Source organism: Moschus berezovskii, chromosome 6, assembly GCF_049115385.1.
Source record: "Moschus berezovskii isolate FMDL1 chromosome 6, NW_MosBer_1.0, whole genome shotgun sequence".
Classification (NCBI taxonomy): domain Eukaryota; kingdom Metazoa; phylum Chordata; class Mammalia; order Artiodactyla; family Moschidae; genus Moschus; species Moschus berezovskii.
This window is the reverse complement of record NC_142465.1, coordinates 84,495,941-84,516,930: the sequence shown is the minus strand read 5'-3', so window position 1 is coordinate 84,516,930 and position 20,990 is coordinate 84,495,941. Positions and strand designations below refer to the sequence as shown.

Genomic DNA, 20,990 nt, shown 5'->3' with positions numbered 1-20,990 from the left:
TATATATTCTTTCTCAGATTCTTTCATTATGGCTTATTACAGGTATATATAATTCTCTGTGCAATACAGTGGGTCTTGGTTGTTTGTCTATTGTATATATAGTAGAGTGTATCTGTTAATCCCAAATTCCTAATTTATTCCTTCTTTCCTTTCCCCTTTGGTAATCATAAGTTTGTTTGCTATGTCCGTGCCTCTATTTCTATTTTATAAATAAGTACATTTGCATCATTTTTTTTTTAGATTTTATACATAGTGGTATCATATGATACTTGTCCTTCTCTGTCTGACTTACTTCACTTTAGTATGATAATCTCTAGGTCCATCCATCTTGTGGAAAATGGCATTATTTCATTCTTTTTTTATGACTGAGTAATATTCTATGATGTGTGTGCATGTGTATATATTAACAGTGTCAAACTGATGTCCATCCACAATAAAATCAATACCTATATTGCTATATATTCATTGAATGGAAATCCATCCAGCAATGATAGCAAATGCAACAGGGATGAATTTTATCATGGGTGATGTGGAACAAAAACAGATGACACAAAAGAAAAGGAAATCAATAAAAACCATTTATAGATAAGGATGAGGTGACCAGAAGCATGACCTGACCCCCAGCACACAGGGCTGGGACAGAAAGTCACAAGGCAAGCCTGGCTGAATGACTGGAGTAGAAGCTTGTCTATGGCCCTCATCCCCTAGCTCCTTGGTGTCAACAGAGTAGAAAGTGCTAGACAATCCTTGTAAGAATCAAAAGATCAGAAATTAAGAATAAAAGCAGACTTCTTAGGAAACAGAGCCAAGTGGCTACAAGGTAGGCTCCTCTCTAGGCCCCAGGCCTTCTTCATGGCTGCCCTGCTTCTCGCAGTCTTTGCTCCACCTCCTCCCTCCACTCCTGGGTTCCTCATTCATGCTTCTCATAACTGAGGCTGGGTGTGGCCATCAGGATTGCCCAGCTCTTCTGTCCTCTTGCCTTCACCCATCTGTCACTTCAGTCTTTGTGGCCAATTGCCTTACTCTTAGGTTTCCATGTCCTGAGACCAGCACCTGATTGGGTCACCTCATCTCTTGGAATCAATCCTCGCAGGTTGGCTGAACTCTAACTCCTGATCCTTCAGATCCCAGTGAAGATGTCACTTCTCCTGACAAGTGTTCCCTGTCACTGCCCCCTCCCAGGGCCAGGCTGGAGTCCCCTAAGTGAGTGCCTGCAGCCTCGGGGCGTACACATCTCCTGTAACTTCCTGTTAACATGCCTGACTTCCCTCTGAAACACAAGATTCTCAGGGACAGAGCTGAGTCTTATTGATAGTTATCTCCCCAGCACCCAGCTCTTTAAAGAAATAGGTCTTAAGAAATTAGTCTGATAGTAAAATAATGCCTAAAAATCTAAAAATATTTAAACTGGATAATTTTATTTTGACCCGAGGCAACCATACCTGCTAGGCTTCTAGTTGTCCAGGCTTATAAGCTAAAGGGTACAGACCGAAGATTCCACCCTCGTGTGGCCCCCTTAGCACTTTGTGCAAAACTGGATCCTGGGACACCATCCAGGAGTGAGAAGAATCTGAATAAAGGCACTCACTCCCCTCACATGTCACATAGCATCATCATAAAACTAGGCTAGGCTTACTTTTTCTTATTTGGCATTAAACTGAGATAAATATAGTTCAAATGAGAACTCCTGTTACATTACAAAGTATACAAAGTGAATCTGAAATGTTATTAAGTCTCTTTGATCTTTTTAATGCACCATTAATACAATTATCTTATTAACAGAGACAGTCTCCTCAGGAGCAGAAAACATCAATTTCAACATCCAAGGCTGTTAGTAACAATTTCTTACTCATTTATCTGTAAAAAATTAAGTAATTTCTTCTGCAAAGTACATACTGGGTTCATTTCTTATCTAGAGTCTGTTTCTCTCTATAAAGCATTTAATATCTTTATTTCAGACCAACATACTTTCTTCTCATTGAGCACAGGTGTAAACAGCAGGTGTAAACAACCTGCACATGAACTGCTGATCTTACATCAGGTGCAGGTTCCATATTCCACACAGAATCCTGGTGGTCTACTAATGAGCTATATCCATATACACTGAACATACTTTAAGCATGTACAGCATTTTCTAGTGCTTACAATATAAGGATTATCTGATCCCAACTCATTCTCTATGAGGTGAGTATTACCTTCTCTCTTGCAACAAGGGAAACAGAGAGACGCAGATTGTTCAGTTCACTGCAAGAGACCCTCTGGAGACCCTGCATACTAGCCAGGGTTTTCTGGCCCACGTACAATGCAGACAACTGAACAGAAACATGATTGTCAAATACTGGTATTTCATGGAGAAACACCTGCCTGAGATTCTGACTTATTCCTTAGACAGTGCCACCCGGAAGAACCTGAGTTTGTATACCAAAAAACCCAAGCCATTAACTTTTAGTCGAAGCAGGGCTGCTAAACTTAAAACCAGCATGCAGTCTTCTCGATAGCATAGCAAACAGATGCCTGAATTGATGGAAATGTTCGTCAGAGCACCACACAGCAAGAAACAGGATCCATAATTTAAAAGCTTGGCTTTGGCATTTTATTCAGTATGAAACGCAATTTTTGCCTTTATGTTCCATTGTTAGCAAAAAATAGAAGATTCATCTAGTTTTTATCAGCTTCTCATGGATTTAATATTATAATGGAAACACAATAAGTAAATTTAAAGGATTATATTTTTTCTTGAAGCAGAAAAGTGTCAATAAGTGATCCAGCATTTTCAACCCCACTCCCTAGTCCACAGGTAGAATTTGCCACTTCCACAGGCTCCCCTTCTGACTCCCTCCTCTTTCCTCTTCCTTGTTTCTCTCCCCTTCATTCCCAGGGTCCAAGACAAATTAGAGGAATTACTATTACACAGTATCATTTCAGTTGGGGAAACTACACTCAGTGACTCTGATCATCTCTTTCATCTCCAAGCTATTTTCCTAAGAACATAATACAAAATATATGGTGGGACAACACCCACCTTGTAGAGAGCTCTTTAGTTACAGAGGACACAGTTCATACCTGAAGATTTCAAGAGTAACACCTCACCCCACCACCACCACAAAGGTGCTGATCGAATACAGAATTATCTCACCCAATGTTATACCTATTCAATCAGAATTTCTGCAATCTGAAGCAGAAAGTCTTATTTTTAGCATACTTCCCAGGGTGATTATGATATTCATTCTAGTTCAGCAACTATTGCTTTAAAAATCAGAATAACTTCAGTTTCATTTCATGTATGGAGACACTGCTAGTTGCTGAAGCAAGAACAGAGCAACGCCTTTTGCCTATCTCTATTTAAGCACGCAGTTGTTTTGTTTTAAAAATAACTGAAAATTTCACTTGTTCAGAGTTTATTATTAGTCCCCATGTTAGGGACTTAAAGGACTATAAACATTGTAAGGCATAGTGCACTAAGGCTGTAACTATCAAAACCTAAGGTTTCATGTCTATTTGAAATTACCAACTAAAAATGGAGACAGAAAAAAAAGCTGCTTTTGAATGATTCTATCTTAATCTCATTATTTCATATCTTAATGTCTTCCTACAAAATAATACATGCTTTTTCTTGTATAGCCGAGTTGCAGAAACAGATCTACCCACCTAAATGGATATATTTCACCTGCTTATCCAGAATCACATCTCATGAAAAAAACATGATGCCGATAGGAGGCCTTAAATTCACTGAAAAATACAATTTTATCTGTTTCCTGGATTTGAAAGACAACTATTTTCAATATTAGAAAGGCCATAGTTCTTTAGTTAAGGATATACTGTTTTATGTTCTGTCTCCTTTGAATCAAGTAAAATAGAAAACCTGTTACTAGGCAGCTGGCAGGTACCTTAATAGTGAAAACAACATTATCTCTTCTTCAGGCTGTAGCCCTATGCAGAAGTCTTACTTAACTCAGGTTTTTGTTTTTATTTTTAATCTAAGATTTACAAAAGTGTGTTAAGTCACAAAATTGAAAAGCACCACATTTCTAAAGAGACACATATAAACATATGAGTAAATCCTGTGCTAAATGACAATTCTCTGACAGAACAAGCTGATCAGAGACCTGCTCCATCACTCCTCAAATGTGAGTCCACCATAACCACAGAAGCAGAATCTTCAGGTTACCAGACCTGAGCACTGATGTTTCAACATGATTCACAAGTGTTTTTGAGACGCATGCAGGTTTGGCAAGCTGTCTGGAGTAAAATCATAAAGTCCAGGACAGCTGTAAACCAGGACATAAATTTGGTGGTATTATAATTTATAAGAAGCTACATAAGCATCCATAGTCTTGGTCCCTAAAAGATTTCTTTTTCAGATGGCACTAAGTCAGTCTTGACACCAAAAGGCAGAGTGCAAAATCTCCACCACTCAGAATCAGCTGAGTAAAACAGATGTTGGCAGATTAGAGGAAAACAGCCAAATCAGAGGCAGAGGAAGGCTGCAGAGTAGGCTGTGTCTAACTCCACTCGCCAGCTTACCCATCCTTCTAAGAGCTAGACCAAGAACCCTAGCACTTGTTCTAGCCCAGTGCTATCCAATAGAAATATAATAAAGTGCACATATTTTCAATGTTTTATTAGCTATGATAAAAAGATGAAATTAACATGCCAAATTAATTTAATAGTATATTTTGTTTCAAGAATATACTCAAAATATCAACATGTATATATTTAATGGGATATAATCAATATAAAACTATTAGTGAGATGTTTTGCATCTTATCATTCTTATAAGATTTTGTCTTCAAAATCTTGTGCATATTTGATTTATACTTAAAGCAGATCTCAATTCAGACTAGCCGGTAGCCTCACGTGGCTCTAGTAGTAGACACCACAGATCTACATAATCACTCTGGCCCTCAGTCCCACCCTCCACCTCTCCTCACACACACTTGTTCTTGGTCTAATCTTTAATTTGGGACTTCTACTCTAAACTCACCTGCAATCCTGGGCTTTAGCCCCTTTCTACATTCAAATCCAATTTCAAAATTTTTTAATCTCAGGTGTCTCAAATTGCTAACCTGTTTTGTTGTCTCTGTTCTAGTACATGACTTTTGTCTCCATTCACTTCCTTCTACCTCTGGTGAAAACTTGTAGTTCTTGTTACAATAGAAATTCCACATGGGATGGGAATCAAAAATTTTCTTAAACTTGCTTGTCAAGAGAAAGTTTGGCAATCAAAATACAATATTCTCCCTGTTCTTCAACTTATAATGATATTTTTCTTCTCAAGTCAAAAGCAGAAACATGGACAATTCAACGTCATGTCATTTAGCTGATCTACACAATCTCAGTTACATATTGGAAAAGTCATTGATCAGTCACAGAATTCCTGACAATTAATACAATCCCCAAACAATCTGAATGCCTGGGATAAAAAGAAAAGGAAAAAGATTAAGGGTTTGTTGGCAGCATATGGTAAATAACGATGACTCCTCCATTCTGTATGGATCTATCTTGTTGGCTGGATACACCCAAAAGTCAAAAATACGAGGCCAAATTCTAAATGACCTCTGAACTGCTGCTAACATAAACTGTATCAAAGTACAATTTAAAATATTAAAAACATAATCCTATACAAACTCACAGTGAAGACTAAAAATTTATATAATGTATTAATTAGGGAATCAGACACTTAACAACGCAAATTTAAAAAAGAATTTGAGTTAGGCAAAAACCTTCTTATATATAACAGCAAAAGCATAAGGAACAACCAAAAAACGGATAAACTGGATTTCATCAAAGTTAAAATCTTTCATGCTTCAAAGCATTTTTTTGTGTGTGTGTGCTTCAAAGTTAAAATCTTTTGTGCGTCAAGAAAGTGATACAACAACCCACAGAAAGGTAAAAAATGCTTATAAATCATATATCTAGACTATATAAATATCACATTTAGAATACATAAAGACTATTGAAACTCAATAACAAAAAGACAAATAACCCTATTAAAAACTGGTCAAAGGATCTGAATAGACATTTCTCCAAAGAAGATATAGAAATGGCTAACATGCATATATAAAGGTTGTCTGTGTCACTCTCACTAGGGAAATGCAAATCAAAACCACAATAAGATGCCATTTCATACCACTAGTAGGGCAACAACAACAAAAAGACTGTCAAAAGACAAGTGTTGAAGAGGATGTAGAGAAACCAGAATGCTCTTATACTACTGGTAGAGATTGTTTTGGTAAACAGTCTCACAGTACTTCAAAAAGTAAAATACAGTGTTAACATATATGACCTGGCAATTACATTCCTAGCTACATATGTAAGGGAAATGAAAACTTATATTCAAATAAAAACTTGTGCATGAATGTTCATAGCAGCATTATATGTAACAGCCAAAAAGTAGAAACAACCCAAGTGTCCATCAACAGATGAATGATAAAAAGTGATATATGCATGCAATGGCATACTACTGTAGAATAAAAAACAAATACTTATCTATGTATGCTATAACATGATGAATCTTCAACACATTTTCCTAGGTAAAAGACGTCTGTCACGAAAGATCACATTTCATATAATTTCACTGGTTCATGTCCAGAATAAGTAACTCTACAGAGATAATTCTATAGAGATAAAAATAGATCAGTGGTTGCCTAGGGTTGGGGGACTAGACTGAAATGGGAAGTGGCTGCTAATGGATATGAGGTTTCTTTCTGGGGAGATGCTTTAAATTTGATTGTGATGATGGCTGCACTAAACTTTGTGAGTATACTGAGAATGACCAAACTGTACACTGGAGATAGATGAATTGTATGGCATATAAATGATATCTCAATAAAGCTATTATTAAATACAGATATAAATTGAGTTTATATAAGAAATATAGTCCTGAATGTTCATTGGAAGGACCTATGGTGAAGCTGAAGCTCCAATACTTTGGCTACCTGATATGAAGAACTGATTCATTGGAAAAGACCCTGATGCTGGGAAAGATTGAAGGCAGGAGGAGAAGGGGACAACAGAGAATGAGGTGGTTGGATGGCATCACCAATTCAATGGACATGTTTTGAGCAAGCTCCAGGAGTTGGTGATGGACATGGACGCCTGGTCTGCTGCAATCCATGGGGTCACAGAATCGGACACGACTGAGCGAAGTGAACTGAACTGAACTGAGTCAGACTGAACTGAACTGAACTCCAGAAACATAAATATATATGTATCTATATAAAGTAAATTTCAGAAAGTTTTCAGTTCATGAAAAAGTAAAAAAATAATGAGATTGGCAAATTAGATGCAAAGAATAAAACTAACATTTGAAGTTTTATTTTCTACTAAAGAGAAAATAAATAATCACATCTCTCAGATTTCTATGCATAAATTTCTAAGTGAACAGAGTTGTAAAATACAGTGAATGTAAGTAGCAAGTCAACCAAAGTTGGATTCCTCTAGGTTTGTTAGCCAATGCTCTGCATTACAGTGAATACCACAGTCATGCTTTGCTTTTCCAAGTCTTAGATACTTTTTCTTAACAAAGGTTTCCCAAGAGTATACCACAATTTTGAATCTCAGTTTTGTTAGGCAGAAAATGGCAGGTATTTCCTCTTAGCTAAGAATAGATCATCTAAAAGAGAAGGAATCTCAGAACTTAAGTTGCAAGAAGTCATTTGAAAGAAACCAAAAAACAAAGAGTTGACCATGCAACTCTTAAAAGCTTTTAGGATACTTTAAAGACTATCTGTAATCATTAACTTCAACAATTATTAAGGAAAGAGAAAACTAGTTTGAAAACTCTCACCTGATAATAAAGTTATTAAGATCCCCTTCTCCAGGGGATCTTCCTGACCCGAGTTCAATCCCTGGGTTAGGAAGATCCCCTGGAGAAGGAAATGGCAACCTATTCTAGTATGCTCGCCTGGAAAACCCATGGACAGAGGATTCTGGGGAGCTACAGTCCATGGGGTCACAAAGAGTTGGACACGACTGAGTGACTTCACGTTCACTTCTCACTTTCATCCTTGCAAGGCAGAAGCAAAGATGCTATAAACGTTGTTCAGTTTACAAATCCGCTAAAAGAGGTGAAGCATTAACAAGCCTCAGCTGACTGACAATACTCTAACTGGTAACGACAGACTCACAGAGCCAGTCACGTCATAGCTAAATTGTACAGCTGATGAGAGGAGGGGAATAAAAGAGAACTGGAAACAGACTAAGATAACCCATTTAAAATCATCATTGTACTAGAAGTCAAACAGTTATGCAAGCAGTGTACAAACATTACTCAGGAAAGGTATTAAAGACAATTTTCTGGAAGCTCGAAAGAGTCAGTTATAATACAGCTATCTTAGAGGAATGTGAAAGGCCATTTATAGCAACTATCATTGAAATGTCCCAGAGTATTTTAAGTATGAAACACAAGAACTAAAAGATATGTGTTTGTTTGTTTGTTTTTAAGATAAATAATATAAAGGTGTTAGGACATTCTGTTCTATCACTTTATGCTTTATACTGACTGAATTGCCTGAAGAGTCACTCGACTTCCCCAGTGGCTCAGTCGGAAAGAAACTGCCTTCAATGCCGGGGACACTGGGAAGATCCTCAGGAGGCAGAAATGGCCACCCACTCCAGTATTCCTGCCTGAAAAATTCCAAGAACAGAGGAGCCTGGCAGGTCTGTGCGGTCAAAAGGGGTTGGACACAACTGAGTGACTGAGATAAACTTAGATAAACCCAGATGGATTCACAGACAGAAAGTCCTGGATGAAAGGCATATCAGCTGCCTCAGAAAACATACGTAAATACCTTGGAAGTGAAAGGCAGAATCTAGTGAATGACGGCCCCCAAAGTCCTAAATCTGCCAGAGGTTCCACCAAAGAATTCTTTTTTACCACTGGCAGGAATAAAAATGCAACCTGACTACTCTGGCAGCTAAGATGGTATAGACAGGAGGACCAAAGGCACCTTGTCCAGACACCAAGGTCTGTGGGGCAGGCATGTGTTTGCTGATAACAGAGCTACGAATGAAATGATTGGTTGGTAGTTGAGAGAAATCTGTTCTAGTTCTCGTCTGTCTGTCTCCTTCGTGAAGCTTGGCTTTTGGACACCAGTATGGTCAGTTTCCGGATGCATAGGCTATATCCAACTATAAAGAATGATCACTTAAATTCATCAGACAAGAAAGCTTGGAGGGAGACCATTAGAGGGCTAAGGGAAATAAATGGAGCCATAAGCAAGAACAGGATCTGGCAAAGCTGATTTTTTCTCTTAAAGGCAGAAAATAGCTACTGAAGGAGCTGCAGAACCTGAAACAATTTATCCATGAGCTAAAAATACTCAGACAAGGAACTCTGGAGATGTTGAAAGCAGGTGAGAGAAACCTAAAAAGGACAAGTAGATTGCAATATTAATAAAAATCTGGGTTAGAGATGTCAAGCTTAGTAAATGGACTAATTAAATAATTTTTTGAAAAATATAAAACATAAACAACAATTTATAAGCCTCTGCTGCTGCTGCTGCTAAGTCGCTTCAGTCGTGTCCAACTCTGTGCGACCCCATAGACGGCAGCCCACCAGGCTCCCCCATCCCTGGGATTCTCCAGGCAAGAACACTGGAGTGGGCTGCCATTTCCTTCTCCAATGCATGAAAGGGAAAAGTGAGAGTGAAGTCGCTCAGTCGTGTCCGACTCGTAGCAACCACATGGATTGCAGCCTACAGGCTCCTCTGTCCAGGGGATTTTCCAGGCAAGAGTACTGGAGTGGGGTGCCATTGCCTTCTCTGTTATAAGCCTCTAGATTACCTCAAAGGGATAAGTCAACACTCAAGGCTGTATACCATATGGTTTCTGAAGCATATTCAAGATTTTTTAATACAAATAGATACTGCAAGTAATGAAAGCAATTGTGACACAATATTTACTATAAAAAAGGATCACTCAAATTGGAAGGTATCTTTTATGAATGGAAACTATTCTTTAAAAAAGAAGAAAACACTACGAACAAAAAAGAAAGACATAAAATGCAAAGAGGCTAGAAAGTTACCAATTAAAACATATGAAGTAAATAAGTGAAGTTAAGTGAAATGAAACAGAAATCACTGCTTGGCTTTACAAAAACAAAATTCAACAATATCCTATACCTAAGAGACACAAAGCTAAAATATATATATGCTATCAGTCAAGGTTTAAGATTTATTTTGCATTTGCAAACACAAAAAAGAGAAGGTAAGTTACTAACATGAAAATTATTAGATATTAAAATTTAAGAACAGTAACCTTAATGTACAAATATTATAGCGGTAATACATCCTGAAGAAAAGTTATGAAAACTGTCAAAGATAATTGTATCTGAGAGCCTCAGAAGTATATCACATCAGGTTGGATAAGGAATTATTGAACAAAATCCACTGGTCATCATCACTTCTTACTCCCCTATCTTAAATCTCTTAAGGACAAATGGTTATATACAACTGACTCTATCTTAGCAAAAATTGTTGCTCATTTCTGTTTTTTATTTTCAACTTTCCCACTGATTTCAATCTTACAAATAGTTATGATATCCAGTTAACCTCTAAACACCTCTCAGTACTTGTTCTATAAGTACTTATGAGACATTCAATAGATATTTATTATTAAGTGCTCAATAAAATGTATACCAATATGAGAAGAATAGTAATGACAAAATTATAATAATATTGACAAAATAGCACCATTTGTTGAAAAGAATTCCAAATGTCTAAATAGTGGTTTCTTTTTTCCATACAGCCTGACTAGAATACAACCTTTCTTTCCTTAAAATGCAAAGCCAATATTTAAGATTACTTAAAACAATCAGATAAATACCAAGTAAAGTTAAAAAAGTTCACTTCTACTGACCTTGTAAGAATGTAAGGTGAAAATGAAGCTGGATTATCCTGCTCTGAAAAGAGGGGCATAGATCCTCCCATCATCCACAGACGAAAGTACAGAACAAGGATCACCTGTGGAAAAAAGATTTGTTGAAAAAATTGCTGCTTGTTGGAAATAAGCTCTGCTTTTCTGGAAAATACTTTCAGATGTTTTACAAATATTTTGTCCTACAAACATTTTAGTGAACATTTTTATAAAATTCTATCATTAAAGATGAGTAGAAATAATGGAAATAGGAGAGGGGAGAGAAAACAATGAAGGTGACGAGGGAAAAGCACACAAATCTTGATAACAGCTGTCAGTGTTATCCATTGCTATCCAACAGCAAATGAAGGACAGAGGAGCTTGGTGTGCTGCAGTCCATGGGGTTGCAAGGAGTGCGGTATGATTTAGTGACTGAACAACAACAAAATCCCCTACATAAGAACCTTCAATTGTGAAATTTCAAGGATGTGAATGAACATGAATTTGCATGTCTAATCACATAAGTTAGTTCACGTGTCTGGTGTACACTGTCATGTGTGTGCATCCTCCACAAGTGGTTGTGCTTTTGTGTACGTTTGTGGTTGTGCTTTTGTGTACGTTTGTTGTTGTTTTCTAGTTGCTAAGTCATGTCCAGTTGTTTGCAACCCCATGGACGGTAGCTTGTCAGGCTCCTCTGTCCGTGGGGTTTTCCAGGCAAGAATACTAGAGTAGGTTGCTATTTCCTTCTCCAGGGTATCTTTTTGACTCAGGGATCGAACCCATGTCTCCCGCATTGGCAGGTGGATTCTTTATCACAGAGCCACATGGAAAGCCACTCTTTAGGAATATTAATATAGAATCACTAAGATAATCTAAACTTATATTTGGTTCTTATTCTTTTACAACAAACAACTGTATCAGTTCAGTTCAGTTGCTCAGTCGTGTCCGACTCTTTGTGACCCCATGAACTGCAGCACACCAGGCCTCCCCGTCCATCACCAACTCCCGGAGTCTACCCAAACCCATGTCCATGGAGTCGGTGATGCCATCCAACCATCTCATCCTCTGTTGTCCCCTTCTCCTCCTGCCCTCAATCTTTCCCAGCATCAGGGTCTTTTCCAATGAGTCAGCTCTTTGCATCAGGTGGCCAAAGTATTGGAGTTTCAGCTTCAACATCAATCCTTCCAGTGAACACCCAGGACTGATTTCCTTTTGGATGGACTGTATAGTATTGTACAAAAATCAGTGGTACAGTACCATCTCCCACCTCCTCTTCCTCCTCCAGGCAGTACTCTTCTTGCCTGTTTACTCAATGCCAGCCCCTATTGCCAGCTATTGTACTGTACTACTGTACTTTTCAAGGTACTATAAGATTAAAAGTGTTTCCCTTACTTTTTGTGTTTTTTTAAAGTATTATTTGCATGAAAAGTATAAGCCTATCACTGTATAGTACTATATAGCTTTGCTGGGTACCTAGGCTAACTTTGTTGGACTTACAAAAAAGTGGACTTAAGGAGCACACCTTTGGAATGGAACTCATTCATACGTAGGAGACTTACTGTAAAGATTCTTCCACCTGAGGCCTCCCAGTCCTAGAGGAAGATGAGGAATCTGAAGCTTAAAGGTAATCTGCCCAGAATCCAACAGTTAATAAACTACAAGATCTAGGAGTTGGACTCATGTAACTGATCTCCAATGCCCTGTGTCTTAACCACTGCTCTCATATAACCCCATGAAACTTAACTTCAGCTATGGTAGAAGATACCTCCGTGTCCTGAATAAACACATTTGGAAATGTTCCAACCCTCAAATGCTCTTGCAACTTGCACTGAACAAAAGAATCTAGTGGAAACTTCACAGGTCTTGCAATATTTGGTTTGTTCTAGAATCCAGTTGTCAGGTTGCAAAAAGATCCTGTCCATCCAACTAGAGAGTAGCCACAGAGAGAGGCCTAAGAGGATGGGTTATCACAGAGAGGTTACCTGCTCTGACTCATAACTGCACAAACTTGCTTGAGTAGCCCCAGCCAAAAATATAGAAGAACCAGTCAGCTGGATGTGACCCAAACTAAAGCATTTAGGGCAGCTAATACGGTGGTTTTGTTTTAGGCCACTACATTTTAGGTGTTTTGTAATACAGGAACAGATAACTGATACAGCCAGGTTTTTGCTGCAGAAACAACTCAGCACCAGCATCCTAAAAAGGACTCACAAAGTACAGTTCATGCTGTTGGTGTCACTGAACTCACATACCCCTAGAATGCTTCCATATGTACATTCCAAGGCTTTGTAACATTTATGGTATGTAAACTGTTTGATCTTAAGATCATATTGTTAGGCTCGATTGCTGATTCTATTAAACAATCTGGATCATGTCTCTGAGTCAAAGTAAAATATTTCTTATTAGATATTTCAAAAGCATATATGTACTTACATAACTTATGACCAAAGTGGCCCTTTTTAAGAAAGGCCTCATGGTAAGCAGGAAATTTCTATTGCTGCTTGCTGTCAGATACCTGAAACAGAAAAGAAAAAGCATATTAAAAAAGTGTCAGAGTCTACTACATGTAACATTTTCTTTTCAAAGTGAATAGGCGCTAGCTCAAAAGAAGGTTGGAAAAGATAGCCGCTAAGAGCATGGTTTCTGGAACAGACCAGGCAGGTTTCAATCCCTAGCTCTGCTTCTTTCTGTCTGGAAGATTTTGGACAAGTTTTTTAAAATCGTTTTGCACATCTATTTTTCTCATTTATAAAAGAGGGGATAAGAGTAGTGTCTATTTCACAGGAAAGTTGTGAAGAATAATAAGTTGTACAATAATACAAGGAATACAACCTAGTACAGTTAGCTATAAATATTACTCTCCTATCTAACCCCAAATAACAGAGGCATTCTGGCAACTATTAATATATGATGACCCTAGTCACAGGGTTGATTCTAAGCAAAACAAGAGTTCATTTGCCTACTGAATGTAACTTGAGAGGGACAATGTCTTTCACCCACAAAACATCTCACAAATGTTTTACCCCTAAAAAAAAATGCTAAGGTTGTATGAAATTAAGTAACTTATCCAAGGAAACAAAGTTAAAGTTACTTTGCTTCCCCAGTGGCTCAATAGTAAAGAATCCGCCTGGCAATGCAGGAGATGCAGGTTCGATCCCTGGCTCAGGAAGATCCGCTGGAGGAGGGCATGGCAACCCACTCTAGTATTCTTGCCTGGAAATCCCATGGACAGAGGAACCTGGCAGACTACAGTCCATGGGATTGCAAAAGAGTCAGATAGGACCGAGTGACTAAACAACAATAAGACAAAAACAAAGTTATTAAGCATCAGTGGTCAGACCAGAGCTCATGAATATGCAATGGAAAACTACTTCATGTGCCTATGACCCTTGGAACCAAATCAGGTAATGAGAATGCCACTTCTTTAGGGGCAGCAACTTGTGTGGAGCCTGCATCTGCCACTTGCACAAAGTGGAAGCACTATATGTCCACACAGAAGACATGTGATTGGCTGGTTTTAATAAAGATGATCAAAGAGAAGGAAGAGGAAGCTGTCAACAAACTTCCCCAGGAAAAATTAAAGCAAGTCCTTTTCACTACAGACAAATTTCTATATTGTGAAGTACAAACTGTAGGAAAAAAACCAAACCACGTAATCCAGCAAACATTTCTCACCTCATCGGTATTTTCCTGGCCCTTTTTCACTTTTTTCTGTTATTTTTTATAGTCTAATTTTTCCTCAAAGGTATCCTCCTCAAGAATTTCTTAAAATCTGTATATGAATGTGTTATTTTCACACAGTAAGGATGTTCCACAAAAAGAAAGCTTCAATTGTGAGACCTGAGTGGGTTAGTATCTCGCAAAAAAAATGTCTAACTTGAACTCCTTACAAAATACATGTGCTTCCCATTTTGTAACAGCTAAATGTGTCCAAGTGGCTCTGTAAGGAGGAAACAATATCACCCTGAGGCAGATCCTTTCCTTCTTGCGTTCCTTTTCTTTGTCCAAAAAAGCAATTCACAGTCACCTTTTAGCAAGCTCTGGACTGGATGCACCCCAAAGCATGACGTTTAAATCCTTTGTTCGCCTTTAGTTCCCAAGAGAGAGCTGGTGATGAGGAAGGTCAGGGATACTGTCAGCTTTTATGACACTGGTGATCTCTTCCACCCTAAAATGGGCTTGAGAGAGTCCATCACCTCCTGAAACTGTACATGAGATTTCATGTATGTTTGCATCTGTGCATTTCTCTGAGGCAAAGTCCTTGGCTTTGATCTTCAGTGTCAGCTCGGGTCTGTGATTCCAAAAAGGTTAAAGCACTGCTCTTGGCCTTTCCTTGGTTTTGCCTCTACCATCACTATCATTTTCAGACCAATTCAACAAAGACCAACCGTGGGTATTTCTCCTATTCCTTGACAGGATGTGGATAATTGGCAGCAGGAAGGCAAAGGGAATGACAGTGTGGGAAGGAAAAGGGCTGGAGTGGCAACATGTCTGAATGAAAAAGCCCTTCTTGGACTGGCCTGTTTTCAGAAACTACACTTCTTAGGTTCCCCTTGTTGCTTGTTTATTTTAACACAGTGGAAAAATTAGGAGCAGTTTCCTCTCTATAAAATAAATCACAGGGTTTTAGAAGTCAAACTTGGGTAATTGGTATTTTGTTTCACTGAAAGCTCAATATGATGGCTAGTTCAGTGAGATATATTTAAAAGAGCTCCTTTGGAAATTCTTCCTCCATGAAAAATTCTATTTCCGAAAAAAGTACCAAATCATTTACTCTTAAAATGTAACAAAGCCTAGGATGATACAGAGAACAGTGGTTGAAAAAATTACCTTTCAAGATCTCCATTTCCAGCTGTGACCAAAATTAAATGAGAAAATGAGCCAAAATGACACGGTCCCCTTTTTTGGTAAACACTAGGTCAGAACCTGAGAGTCCTAAGCTCATACAGAGAGCTGAATTTTCTGCAACTCCTTTCCCTCTCCTTCCTACTATAAAAATTGGACAGTAGAATTTTCCCCCCTTAGTCCACAATACCTGTGAATTAGAACCAAACAACAACAAATAATAACAATAGTAAAAATAGTAAACAATATGTCAGACACAAACATAAGTGATATAAATGTACTAATCCCTTTACAATTTCTTTGTAATTTCAACAATTCGTTGAGGAAGAACATTATAACTCCTTTTCAATAGAGGAAGGTATGAAAAATTAGAACTAATACTTAACCATAATATCAGATTACCTCAGCTACTCATTTCAATCACAGGCTAATATAGTTGAATGTACCTTACAAAGACAAAGAACTATGCAAATGTTATCATTGATAATTTTCAACTTCAGTTAAATTCTCCACTATTTTCCCTGCAAAGACAGAGAACATGCCAACAACAAAACTGAACCACTGGGGAAACCACTAGCATAGGAAGCAAGAGTCCAGGATTCTATCCCTGTGCTAATCTCTCACATTAGTCGGCACAAATCCACAGGGTCTTCATTTCCTTCCTACATCAGCGATAGTTGACTAAATGGTTTCAAGGTCCCTTTCAGGTCCAAAATACTATGATCTTTGGATGTTCTCACCAACTGATGACATCAAAGATGACGACTAAAGAAAAACAGAAAAATTACTGAAAAAATTTAAAAGGAACACCAAGTGATAAAGGTGAAACAAATATTAAGGTGAAGCAAAAAGATGATTCCTTCACTTTTAGGTAGACCTTTGATAAACTGCTGCTGAACATTAAAAAAGATTACTTTAACATTAGTCTGGGATAGTAGCATTATCAAGTTCTGAATTTTTAACAATTTCTGATATTAGGAAAATAAAAGCAAAAGATCAAGACTATCCAAAATAAATGTTCTAAATTGTGCTCCCCATGCCCTAATTTTTCTGACTGCAAAATTTTTAACTACTAACATCTACCTCCTTAGTTAATCATGTTCAGAGCTGAATGGGTCTTCTTCCTGAAGTTACCCCTCCTTAGCTACTCAGTCATCAAATCCCACTGAGAGATCTCAGCTGAGACCAGGACAACCGGCCATCCAAAGCCGCGAGCTGCTTTTTTTTTTTCCAGGAAAGGGCTCTTTGCAGGAAAAACCTCTCTGCAAGAGGTCTTTTTTGTCTTGTCACTTTCAGTTCAGTTCAGTTCAGTCGCTCAGTCGTGTCTGACTCTTTGCAACCCCATGAATTGTAGCACGGGAGGCCTCCCTGTCCATGACCAACTCTCGGAGTTCACTCAAACTCATGTCCATCGAGTCGGTGATGCCATTCAGTCATCTCATTTTAGCAAATTTATATTTTAACTAAACTCTGGCCCAAACACACCTTTCAAATTTTTTATCACAGAATACTTTGCCTAATATGTCGGTTCTTTCCTTACATCAAAGAAATAGAAATAAATAATATGTAACTAACAGATGACCAGATCTCTTCCCCAGCCTCCCCTTCAGGGATCTCACAAACTGTGAGAATAAGATAGCATCTAAAAAAGATCACAAGGAGTCCACAAGCCTGCACACAGTGGGGGATGGTGATGACGCTAAACACCTATCTCAATGATCAACTGAGATTACTTCCCCATTTTCCCTTTAAAGTCTTTCATGGCCACACAGAAACTTCAGAGATGGTTTTGGGACACGAGTCCACCTTTACCCCAGACTGCTGGCTTTTTGATTAGAGCAACTATTTCCCTTCTAACAGCACTCATTCCTTGTATCCAGATCTGAGTTTGGTAACAAAGTCACCAACCCATAAACTTGAGGGTAAAATGAATGCTTATTATTTTAAGTCATTGAACTTTGTTAACAAAGAATTATTGTGTTAATAGATAGCTGATATATCATAGCAAGATGATCAATAAATGCTTATGGACTCAAATAAAATTTTAAATATACTTAGATGCCTCCGCTCAACCTCTTTTCTTTGTCTGTATTTTCCTTACTCTCCAGTACTAGACTGGAAACAAAATAAAAACACAGCTTGGGATGCAGACAGCAAGTTGAAGGAGTCTTGGTGGTTTACATGATAACATTATATAGATTTTCTGCTTATTTTCAAAAACCTCCCAATTTTTTGCCTAAACAACAGCTGCAGTATAAACATCTCAGCTATAAGTTATTACCATTTAATAATATACCAATAAATTATTTTAAAACTATAAACAAAATTACTTCAGTAATACCTGTCATACTAACTTAATCTCTCTTTGCTCCTTCAAGGTAACAAAAACGATTAATAGTCACATCAGTCAGTCAGTTAGTCAGTTCTGTTGCTCAGTCATGTCCAACTCTTTGCGAGCCCACAGACTGCAGCTCTCCAGGGTTCCCTGTCCATCACCAACTCCCAGAACTTGCTCAAGCTCATGTCCATCAAGTCGGTGATGCCATCCAACTATTTTATCCTCTGTCGTCCCCTTCTCTTCCTGCCTTCAATCTTTCCCAGCATCAAGGTCTTTACCAAAGAGGTCAGTTCTTCTCATCAGGTGGCCAAAGTATTGGAGTTTCAGCATCAACATCAGTCCTTCCAAAGAACATTCAGGATTGATTACCTTTAGGACTAACTGGTTTGATGTCCTTGCAGTCCAAGAACTCTCAAGAGTCTTCTCCAACAACACAGTTCAAAAGCATCAACTCTTCAGTGCTTAGCTTCCTTTATAGTCCAACTCTCACATCCATACATGACTACTGGAAAAACCATAGCTTTGACTAGATGGACCTTTGTCAGCAAAGCAAAGTCTCTGCTTTTTAGTATGCTGTCTAGGTTGGTCATGGCTTTTTCCTAAGGAGCAAGTGTCTTTTAATTTCATGGCTGCAATCACCATCTGCAGTGATTTTGGAGCCCCCCAAAATAAAGTCTCTCACTGTTTCCATTGTTTCCCCATCTATCTGCCATGACGTGATGGGACTGGATGCCATGATCTTAGTTTTTTGAATGGTGAGTTTTAAGCCAGCTTTTTCACTCTCCTCTTTCATTTTCGTTAAGAGGTTCCTTAGTTCCTCTTCCCCTTTTGCCATAAGGGTAGTGTCATCTGCATATCTGAGATTATTGGTACTTCTCCTGGCAATCTTGATTCCAGGTTGTGCTTCACCCAGCCCAGCATTTTGCATGATGCACTCTGTATACAATTAAATAAACAAGGTGACAATATACAACTTAAAGTGCTCCTTTCCCAGTTTGAAACCAGTCCATTGTTCCACGTCCAGTATTCTAACTGTTGCTTCTTGATCTGCATACAGATCTCTCAGGAGGCAGGTAAGGTGGTCTGGCATTATCATCTCTTAAAGAATTTTCCACAGTCACATAATATGACCAAAAGCAGAAAGAAAAAAAGAATTTGAATCCAGAGATTTTCAGGAGTTTAGATATCCTGATTCTCTTTGAAACAGAGACAGAAAAGATCTCACAGTTGACCAAGGTCACAGAGACTTAGCTCACATTAGAAGAGATGAAAAGATTAACAAAAACAACAAAAGAAATTTAAGCAGTCTGATGCACTCTCTTTGAACCCATAAATTGCTTCCTCTAAACATCAACAACCAATGGCACTCTATAGAGGAGCAGAACTATCTTTTGGTGTCTTCTTTGATTTTCAAATGCAGATTCTAAAGGGAAGGAGCTATTTTAAGACAATCAATAATTTCTCAGTTCAATCTACTCAGAAGCCCAAATTGAATTTCAATACCCCAATACCTGTGGTAAAATTTCTTCTTGAAGTTTTAAACTCTTAATTCAGTAGCTACTTACAAAGAAATATTTACTTGGATTATCACACATAGAACAGTGGAAATACTGGCAGAGAAAGAAAAGAGGGATATGATTTCAGTTCTCTTAACCATTCTGAAAATCAAAGATAGAATTGAAAGGGATCAAAACAGTTCAAGTAGTTTCAGAGGTGAATAAAAATAAGCCCAGAAATGTCATCTGTCTTGCAAAAGATCACATCCCTTCGGGGTCAAAAGTCAATGAGTTTCAGTTCAGTTCAGTTCAGTTCAGTCGCTCAGTCGTGTCCAACTCCTTGCGACCCCATGAATCACAGCACGCCAGGCCTCCCTGTCCATCACCAACTCCCGGAGTTCACTCAAACTCATGTCCATCGAGTTGGTGATGCCATCCAGCCATCTCATTTTCTGTCGTCCCCTTCTCCTCCCGCCCCCAATCCTTCCCAGCATCAGAGTCTTTTCCAGTGAGTCAGCTCGTCGCATGAGGTGGCCAAAGTATTGGAGTTTCAGCTTTAGCATCAGTCCTTCCAATGAACATCCAGGATTGATCTCCTTTAGAATGGACTGGTTGGATCTCCCTGCAGTCCAAGGGACTCAAGAGTCTTCTCCAGCACCACAGTTCAAAAGCATCAATTCTTCGGTGATCAGCTTTCTTCACAGTCCAAATCTCACATCCACACATGACCACGGGAAAAACCATAGCCTTGACTAGACGGACCTTTGTTGGCAAAGTAATGTCTCTGCTTTTTAATATACTATCTAGGTTGGTCATAACTTTCCTTCCAAGGAGTAAGCGTCTTTTAATTTCATGAGTTTAGGCTTCATTAATTTAGTCAGAGGGGCTAATTTATATTGCTGCTGCAATGAATTTACTCAGAGGCACCAATTCTTACTCTTGCTACATATAAAGCAAAAATTCAGTTTCGGTGATTATCACTCTTGCTTGTTGTTTAAGTTCCAGGTTAGTTTCAATTCATTAAAAATGGGGTTCCCAGGTGGCACTAGTGGAAAAGAACCTGCGGAATCTGTACATTCCAGTAGGGTACATTCCATAGGGTCTGACAGAGTTGGACACAACTGAAGCAACTCAGCATGTGTGCATGCACATTAAAAATAGGAGATACATAATGCATTTAATATATATCAGTCACCATGCTAAGTGACTTTATCATTTCATTTAATCTGCATACCAGTACTCTGGGTCCAAACTTGTCCCCATCTTGTGAGTGAGGCTGAAGGATGTACTCACTCCAGATCTCAAAGCTGGCAAGTGGCAGAGGTGAGTTGTTGTTGTTCAGTTGCTCAGTTGTGTCCAACTCGTTGCAACCCCACAGACTGCAGCACGCCAGGCTTCCCTGTCCTTCACCATCTCTTGGAGCTTGCTCAAGCTCATGTCCATTGAGTTAGTGA

The 20,990-nt window shown here is 38.5% G+C and overlaps 1 protein-coding gene across 3 annotated transcripts in view; it reads right to left on the bottom strand.

The window, feature by feature from the left end:
- Positions 1-20,990, bottom strand: part of LOC129536597 (protein O-mannosyl-transferase TMTC1) — a 314,118-nt gene that overhangs the window by 161,869 nt on the left and 131,259 nt on the right. For all 3 annotated transcript variants that reach the window (XM_055395612.2, XM_088837251.1, XM_088837252.1), the window contains exons 6-7: positions 13,291-13,372; positions 10,861-10,964 (exon numbers count right to left, since the gene is read on the bottom strand). In XM_055395612.2, coding sequence (XP_055251587.2) covers positions 10,861-10,964; positions 13,291-13,372 — 186 coding nt within the window. The remainder of the gene's footprint in view (positions 1-10,860; positions 10,965-13,290; positions 13,373-20,990) is intronic.